The sequence below is a fragment of the Chrysochloris asiatica genome, unplaced genomic scaffold (assembly GCF_000296735.1).
Source record: "Chrysochloris asiatica unplaced genomic scaffold, ChrAsi1.0 scaffold00105, whole genome shotgun sequence".
Classification (NCBI taxonomy): domain Eukaryota; kingdom Metazoa; phylum Chordata; class Mammalia; order Afrosoricida; family Chrysochloridae; genus Chrysochloris; species Chrysochloris asiatica.
The window spans coordinates 3,093,973-3,103,183 of record NW_006408623.1 but is presented as its reverse complement, the minus strand read 5'-3'; the positions used below and the strand labels follow the sequence as shown (position 1 = coordinate 3,103,183).

General features: G+C 46.4%; 1 protein-coding gene across 2 annotated transcripts in view; it reads right to left on the bottom strand.

The window, feature by feature from the left end:
* The window catches only part of EDRF1 (erythroid differentiation regulatory factor 1), a 47,619-nt gene extending 38,759 nt beyond the window's left edge, over positions 1 to 8,860 (bottom strand). For both annotated transcript variants that reach the window (XM_006867430.1, XM_006867431.1), the window contains exons 1-6: positions 8,756 to 8,860; positions 7,079 to 7,287; positions 4,478 to 4,544; positions 3,422 to 3,547; positions 2,327 to 2,451; positions 1,926 to 2,082 (exon numbers count right to left, since the gene is read on the bottom strand). In XM_006867430.1, the coding sequence (XP_006867492.1) occupies positions 1,926 to 2,082; positions 2,327 to 2,451; positions 3,422 to 3,547; positions 4,478 to 4,544; positions 7,079 to 7,287; positions 8,756 to 8,860 (789 nt within the window). The remainder of the gene's footprint in view (positions 1 to 1,925; positions 2,083 to 2,326; positions 2,452 to 3,421; positions 3,548 to 4,477; positions 4,545 to 7,078; positions 7,288 to 8,755) is intronic.
* Between the last annotated feature and the right edge of the window lie 351 nt (positions 8,861 to 9,211).

Here is a 9,211-nt window from a genome sequence, read left to right as displayed (position 1 = left end):
ACCAAGAGCTGGGCTGAAACCCTAGCTTGGACTTCACTAGCTGTCAAGCCATGGACAAACATCAGCTTTTTATGAACTTTTAATTAATTGTAAAGTGGATTACTGGCCACAGGAGTTCAAACCCATCAGCCACTTCGTACACAGGGATGCACCAAGAGCAAAAACCCTTTACGTTCCACACAAATATCAAAGTACATAGGGCATGTTGCTGTTAAGAGGCTTGGAGTGGGTTCCGATTCAAAAGCAACCCTGTACAGGGTTTCTGAGGAGCGGCTGATAGATGTGAACGACAGGTCTTGTGGTCAGCAGTCCAGTGTTTATCCTACAGCACCACACCAGGACTCCATCTACCTGGCTAAGAGGTGCTAACAGATGCCAGTCTGCTTCCTCCACAAGCACCAGCACCTAGAGCCAGCGGCAGGCTGGGTGACAGGCCTGACTGGGAGACGGGTGAGGCCGGTGTCGGGGGAGAGTGCTGCGACATGGGCCTTTCTGAACTCAGGGAACACGTTAGTGAAGTATAATCACATACAAGTAAGTAGGTAAGACAAGCAAATGGCCCATGGGACCAAGTCAGGACATTATTGGCAGCCCCCCCCCCACCCACCTTCTCAAATCCCAATCCACCCCCCCCATCCCGCCACGGTTCCCACAAGGACTGGAATAACTCCTTCCCTTCCCTTCCCCTTCTCCCAGTTCTGGAAAACAAGTAAGAGCTCAGAATACGAAAATAAACAGAAATGTCCTCTGCTTTCTAAAACTCTAATTTGTGAAGACAGAAACTATCTGGTAAAGTAGTATTCAACATGTAACAGGAGACAAAACAAAAGCCACCATGTTAAAGATCTTATTTTCTCTTCTCCAAGTTTATCGATAACATTTTCCTCCAAAAAGGCAGACCACAACTTGCATCTATGGGGTTATTTTATTCTTTGATTGATATTCTAAGAATAAAAGTACACAAAATATACAAAAAAGCCAAGAAAAGAGAGAAAACAGTCAATATATCCAACACTTCTCCATTCTAATCTTAGACTAAGACTTAAGCTAAGTATTTCAAAAGCTTCACCCAAAACCCTCAAGGGCTATTTCAGATCTAACAACCTAAAAGTGAGGAATCCTAGTGTGGCGCTGTAGGATAAGCACTGAAATGGAAGGTCGGTGGTTTAAAACCACAGCCGCTCCTCGGAAACCCTATACAGGGTCGCTATGACTCAGAACCAACTACATGAACTTACCACCACCACTACCTAAACAAAAGTTAAGCTAAGAAGGTCAGTATTTAAGTTACAAAAAACCTGTGAATGTGATATTTGATAGGTATTCATGACATAAAAGTTAACAACATACTACAGGTTGCTAACTACACCGTACTGTCTTAACACTTCGAGAGAGATCACCAGTACTGGCAAATATGCTGGTAAGAAGTGCTGTTGAATTGGTTCTGACTCAGAGCCCTTGTACAGTGTTTCCGAGGAGTAGCTGGTGGGTTAGCCTACGACACACCAGGACTCCTTGGCAGATATACTAGTAAGCCAGTTTTAATGTTAGTGAAAAATAAGATCGAGCCATTTAAAACAGTTGGTGTTAAGTGCCAAGGAGTAGATTTCGACTCAGAGCAACTCTGTATAGGATTTCTGCGGCTTTAAATCTTTAGTGGAAGGAGAAAGCCCCCTCTTTCTTCTGCAGAGTGGCTAGTAACCTTGAACCGCCGACCTTGTGGTTTGCAGTTCAATGTTTATCCTATGGAGTCACCATCCCAAATCATCTTTATCAGTTGTTTTGAAAAGTCAACACAGCTGCTGCTGCTTCTCCCCTGTGGGAGGTGAGATGAGGCCGTCTTGACTCCCGCTCTTCTGTCTGTGTGAACAAGCCGGGCGGCTTTCCCCCTGAAAGGAAGGGTGTGAGTGCGCGTGTGGGCTGACCTGAGGAGAAGCACTGGCATCCTCAGGGACCGGTGAAGGCATCTCAAAGGGGGCAGGCCACGAAGCCCCTTCCGAGTCACTTGTGTGGTCCGGAGCAGATGTCTCCGGCTGTTCAGCAGCAAAGGGCACAGGCTGAGCGGCTCCGTCACCATTGATACTAGCCAAGTCAGAAAGAAGAAAGGTCACGTGGTGGCTACGTTCACTGCAACAGTCTACTGGCTTTTAACAACTACTTTCCCAGCCCCCAAACCCAGATCCACGGCCACTGACTCCCAGACACGGAAGACACCAGGCCTCAGGGGCAAACCCTCAGTGAGCTCCTTACGCATCAAAGGAAGCTCAGATCACAATTTCATTTCTCCTCCTAATTCGTACAGAAACACCAAAAAGCAGCCAAGTACCTGTAATATAAAAACTTGGAGAGGATAGCTTTCTGATACCAGTGCTCTTTGCTCTTCTTCTTCCTCTGCCACTTCTGGTCAATCAGTCGTTGGTAGAACTCTTTCAGCCACGTCCAATCCCCAGTCTGAAAGACATAAGAAGTGACACTTGAGTTCACCAACAAGCAGAGTCCGAATAATCTGTTGTCGCCTTCAGTCTGAGGAAATACTCCTCCATGCTCTGATACAGCTTCATAAACACAGCACCACTTCCCATCACCTTTCAATTCTCCTCCTTGTCCTAGCTGGGCTGCGAGGGGTGCTCCTTCTCCAGCACCTGGGGTAGGTAGGGTAAGCCCTCTGTGCAGAGGACTGCAATCCTATGTGTTGGGATCTGAAGACCCAAAGTTGGTATGAAGCACGGTCTGTAGATTTTTCACCCTCACGTGACAAGACCTCCCATGAGACTAAACAGAACCCTGGCCTTTTCAAAGGGGATAAAACCATTGATTTTAAATATCAATTTAAATAAAGGGAATGTAGTCTCTTCAATCAAAGCACTGCAGGAATATTCTTTGCAGAGGGGCCTATGCAACAGGACCATCCAGGACAAAGTGGCAGGAAATGGTGAGGATGCCTTGAGGGGCTTTACACGGCTGCTGAATTTGACAACAATATCGATCCTTACCACCTGGGAAGAGGGGAAAAGTCCTTTACCAACATGCAGTTTGAGAAGCCCTGATTTAACAGAACCAACTAATTCTAGCAACTATCCATGCACAGGAATAACTATGGACATTTTCCACATTTCCTGATAATCATATTTGATAATCTCTTCAATGCAGACATCAAGTGATTTTTCAAAATTTAAGCAAGTCCCTTAAAACTTCTAGAGATTTCTCTCAATTTTCACCAGGTGTTTCATTCTTTTCACTGAAAGAAAAGGAGGCTGTTAGTGTCAACAGTGATTCTCTTGCCTGTTCCTGGCCTACTTTCTCTTTACTCAAGCTCGGGCTCGTCAGTGCAGCGCCTTGTTTCTGGGCAGCTCTCTCAGAAGTAGCCATCGGCAGTGCTCAGACGGCCAGCACGAGGAGCCTGGGCTGTGCACAGTGTTACCTGCGACGATCGCATGAACAGCTCCTGGATGTCCAGCTCATCCAGTAGCAGCGTCCTCCCAATGCGGTGCACCGCCATGCTCACATGGGACTTGCTGTAAGGAATCTTCAGGAGCTTTTTTATATTCTGGGAAAACAGCATCAGATGGAGAAGTAGTTTAGAAAAACCTTTTTACTGTGATGTAGGGTCTTCTGGACTTTAACGTCATTCAATTTAAAAAGCATAGTAGCCCTTTCGTAACTGTTGCTGTGAAGTGCTGTTGAGTCAGTTCCGACCCATAGTGACCCTGTATAGGGTTTCCACGCAGCGGCTGGTGAGCTTGAACTGCCGACCTTGTGGTTCAAACCAACCTGGCAGTTCAGCGCATTAGTCCACAGCACTGGACTGCGAACCGCAAGGTCAGCAGCTCAAACCCACCAGCTTCACAGGGTTGCTATGAGTTGAAACTGACTTGGCAGCACTTAATAACAACAACAACAACAACATATAAATGGTACTTCACACAGAGTAATGGAAGATGGGCCTTTCTAGCCAGACATAGCTACAGCTCGGTGGATTAACCTGCTGACCGTGTGGTGAGGAGCTCATCTCCTAATCCACTATGTTACCACGGCTCACTATGTTCTTGTGTAAGACGGTCAGGCAGAAGTCCTCCAGGTCCAGTGCGGTAATGACCTGGGCTTTCAGCAGATGATGTAACACTGACCCACTGAATAGCAGTAAGCAGCAGATGTGACTAGAAGGATCACTGCTATTTCTCAACAGAGAGCACATATAGGGCAATTCTAAACATTACCATCAGAATGAAAGCCTATGATTAGAGTATGCGTATCAGGATCAGTACCCACAACCGTGTCTACGATCCTTTACTCCACCTTGAAGAAAAGAGACGCTGTACTGAGTACAACTTTTGTAAGAAAAACTGTGCTTGATTAACAAGATCCTTTTATCAAATCATGAATTTTTGAGACTAACAGTTCATTCGAGACAGAGCATGACCTAAAACATTGAACACAAAACACCCCAAACTGCACTGAGCAGGGTGTCACCACTTACTTCTGAGTCGGAGACAACATCCACATCGTTTCCCACCGAGTCAATGAAGTCGTACGCCATACCAAAACTGGGGGAGGGAAACCAGCCATGCATTAACAGAGTATGTTCATGGGACGCAGTCGTTTTGAACGTTGAGTACAGCATTCCCAGGCTATGAGGATCACACACACACACCACACACACACATCCTTTTCACGGTGGAAAGTCAGGAGGCAAAGCACCACCAGAGCTGGCTGCTTTTCCTTCTTGGTTGTGTGCTGTCAAGTCAGTTCCAACTCATACTGACCCTGCATAAGGTTTCCGAGACTGTCAATCTTTATGGGAGCAGAAGGTCTCAGTGGCACCTAAATAATGTTGTGTCTTTAAAACTCAGTGGCATCTGGGAAGCAGTGACACCAGAGATGGAGGCAGAGATGATGATGTAGAGAGATGGAGTGGCTGGGGACTCTACACTGATGGGAGGAAGAGGTGCTGTGTGCTGGCGGCCGGGGAGGCAGGCTTGCAGAGTATGATTATATGTTCCTGAGTGCTTTGGTGTACAGCCAAAAAAAAAACCAGAGGGAATGGAAACAAATACTGTTGAATGATGATACATGGAGGAGACTGTGATCATTGTAATGAAATGGAATACGAAAGGATGAATGTAAAGCTGAGGTTCTCCCATGTAAACTATCACTCAATTCACAATAAAAACTTAGAAAAAAAAAAATCAACAGCATCTGAGATTTGATGAAATACAGTAATAATGACTATAACAAGGAACACAGATCCCCAAAACTAGAATTCTGATAAATTCTCCTGATTTTGTCTTTATCTCCATCTGAAAACAATAGTCTTGAACTAGCTATTTTCTCTGAGCGATCTCTGGGTTTAGTGATTGTTGTTATTAGGTTCCGACTCACAGTGACCCAACACACAACAGAGCGAAACAATGCCCGGTCCTGCATCATCCTCACGACTGCTGTCACCTTTCAGACCACTGCTACTCCCGCGGTGTCAATCCATCTCTCTGGGGTCTTCCTCCTTTTCACTGATCTTCCACTTTAGCAAACATTCCCTTTCCAGGGGATGCTTCTTTCTGAGAAGATGTCTGAAGTATGACAGACAAAGTCTGGCCATCTTGTCTTCTAAGAAGCATTTTGGCTGTGCTTCTTCCAACACAGATTTGTCTGGTCTTCTGGCAGGTCCATGGTGCTTTGAATATTCTCCTCCAATACCATAATTCAAATGCATCAACTCTTCTAAGGTCTTCCTTATTCACTGTCCAACAAATGAAAATACTATGGTTTGGATCCGATGCATTTTAGTCCCCAAACTGACATGTTTGCTCTTTGACACTTTAAAGAGTTCTTGTGCTGCACATTTACCTAATGGAATATGTTGTTTGATTTGACTGCTGCTTTCATGAGTGTTCAAAGAGGATCCAAACAACATGAAGTCTTTTCTTCATTTATCACGATATTATTAGTCTAGTGGTGAGGATTTTTGTTTTCTGCACACTGAAGTGCAATCCATACTGTAGGCTGTGGGTTTTGATCTCTATCAGTATTTTAAGTCCTCTTTGCTTCTAGCACGCAAGGCCGTATCATCTGCATAGCGCAGGTTGTTAAATGAGTCTTCCTCCAATCCTGATGCCCCGTTCTTCTTTATATAATCCAGCTTCTTGGATTATTTGCTCAGCATACAGGTTGAGTAAGTACGGTGAAAGAATACAATCCTGTTGCGTACTTTTTCCGATTTTAAACTACGATTTTCCTGACTTGTTCTCAGTGATGCGTGATAATGTTCTGTTTTTAAAATACACGACGCCAATTCAGTCAGGAGATTTAAAGAACTACACGTTCACAGAGCACTAAACTTGGGTAGTTGCTGAGGCACATCTACGATGACAAGCCTGAGAAGTGGTCCACGACACAAGTCTTCTGTGAGTAGGTAGCAGGGAGTCCTCAGGCTACTCTGTCAACTTTTAATAAATACTGCCTGCAGGATTGCCAACAAGCGCCAGCCCAGTGCGCAAGTTACCCCACAAGCTGGGTCTCCCACAGCAGGTTTTCATAGACAACCTCCTCATGGAACAAAAAACTCTACAGGGCAGTCATTCTAGTTAAAGGTTTTCCTCCTATGCACTACCCTAATTCTGTTTCTTTAAACTCACAAAAAGCATGGACATGTGTTTAAAACAAACAAAAAAACACAGCCGATGGAATTCTACTGCTCAAAGCTCAGCTTTGCTCTTAACACAATTTAGGTGTGGAAGGAGAAAAGACAAGTAATCGGTGTCTTCGTATTGTACCCGCCGCTGGGGGTCAGCTCTGACCCACAGAAACCCTGGACTGTCGATCTGTATGGGAGCGGACAGCCTCACCTTTCTCCTGCGTGAACTGCTAACCTTAAGGGTAGCAGGCCAATGCTTCTCCTACAGTGCCACCAGAGCGCCGTAAATATTTTAATCCTATACTAGGGGGAGAAAAGGGTTTGGAAAGTCACATACAAACTTTTTCTAAAGAAATTTCGGGCAATTCGATGACAAGTACAAATCAAAAGTATTAAAATTTTAAGGCAGAGGGAAGAGAAGTAAAAATCCCACTGAGGAATATTTACCTTGAAAATGGTTTGCTTTTCTTACTATTGCCAAGAATGGTAGTTCCAGCTGGCCCTAGCTTGGCACTCTCCCGCAGCCAGTTGGCTGGTGGGAGCTTCAAGTCCGTTTTCTCTTCGAGGCGGGCAAAGGCTGTGCGAGGGGGGGCAGAAGAGTATTTCACCACCGCGCGGCTCTTCACTTCACTGCCTCCGAGGAACAAGGAGGACCCCTATGGAATGAATTATAAATGATGGTTACTTAGAACTGAAACCCCATTTATACATATGTATACACACACACCCCCATCAGACCTAGTAAGAAAATATATTATTACATACTTCTGACAGCACTTAATAAATGAGTGAGCAGCACGAAATGTCACAGTGATTTACTTAGCTCTTTTCACATAAAGACAGATGGTGATTCAAGAACTATGATGTTGCTGATGTTAACTGCCACCGAGTTGGTTCTGACTTATGGCAACCCTGCCACAATAGGGTTTCCAAGGAGTAGCTAGTGAGTTTGAACTGCCGGCCTTGTGGTCAAGTGCTTATCCCACAGTGCCACCCCAGGACTCCAAGGCGTATGACAGTTGCAGTAATGATTGGGAAGCAGGCCAATCAGTCTGCTTTTCAAAATGTATCCACATATTAGCAGAAATCAAGGAGAGGCAGCTTGGGTTTCCTCCACTATCTGAAACTAAAGCATTCCTTTGATCCCTTTCTCATGCCAAAATGGTGTAAGGAGACTACTATTAATTTATACAGGAGAGAAAAAATTTGAGCATTCCCAGACCCAAAAAAAACCAACCAACTAAAAAACACGGAATGCCCAAAACAACACTAACCCACAGCGTTCACAGACCATTCAAAGCTGCGAAGTGTCATTCCAGAGAAAGGAGAGTTTAGAAAGTGTCACCACTGTGTCACTCTCTCTGCTCGGTGGCTCTAAGGGTTAGTTTTACTTTATCACTTTTATTTTATAAAAAGCAAATACCCTGTCCGGATTTCGGAAACAAGTGCTACTGTAGGTCTTTCATAAAAACAAAATGGCATAAAGTGAACTTTCAAAAAGCTGATGATACCTGGAGCATCAGATCACCTAAACACTAAATTGACTAAGACCTGCTTGGTATTCGCGGCGACCCCAGGTGTTAAGGTTTCCCAGGCTGCCATCTTTACAGAAACGAGTCTCCAGGCCTTTCTTTCGCGGAGCAGCTAGATGGCTCCAAACTGCTCGCATCACCCAGGGTGGGCCTCGGGGTAGCTATGAGTTAAAAATCGACCAGAAGGCAACAGGTTCAGGTTTTTGGCTTTGTAGTAAAGAAAATGTATTTTGCTTCCAACATACTCCATTTAAAAGAGAGTTGGCGGTAAGGCATGCGGGATAAACGTTCAGGAATGGATTCAGCAGCTCATTCGCCGGCTCCTCCACCTCCACCTGCACGGCGAGTTCGGGGTCCGCTGACATCTCCCTCCCCTCCGGCTCTGCAGTCGGGACTCCATTCCGAACCGCCCGTTGACAGGTGCACACCTGGCGGGCAGAGACCGTGGCTACCTGACGCCGGGGATGCTGCAGACACGAACGGTGAAACTAACGACGAGGCTACTCGCCCAGTTTAAGGGAGGCGCAGAGAAGCAGCCAGAGGACACTGCGGTTCCGGGCACCTGGCGAACTCCGCCCCGCAGCGCGCTCACCTGTGCAGGCTCTTCGGCCTCAGCCTGTGGCAAAAGACTGAGCCTTCCCCGAGCCTCGGCTCCGGCGGGTCGAGCTTCGACCCCGGTCTCCTTCACGTCCCCCATCCTCTCGGCCCCGGGGTGCCTCGGGCAGGAACCCGGACCCAGCAGCGCGACAAGCTCAGAGGAAGCGCCAGAGACGTCCCGCCGAGTGCACTTCCGGTCCCTGACAGGAAGGAGTCGTGCTGACGAAACAAACTTTGCGAGGTTTGTTTCAGAGGCCTGCCCGCCTCTCTCTGCGGGGCGGGAAGACGATAGTGCGCCTGCGTCTCTCAGTGCCTCCTCGGGAGATCAGTTCTCGCGGTAATTGACTCCCAGGCTCCACCCCCGACTCCTTGCCTCTTTTGTTGGCAGACAGTTCTTGGAATGTGGATTCGCGGCTGTATAGTTGCATTGAGCGTACTCCCGTGACGGGGA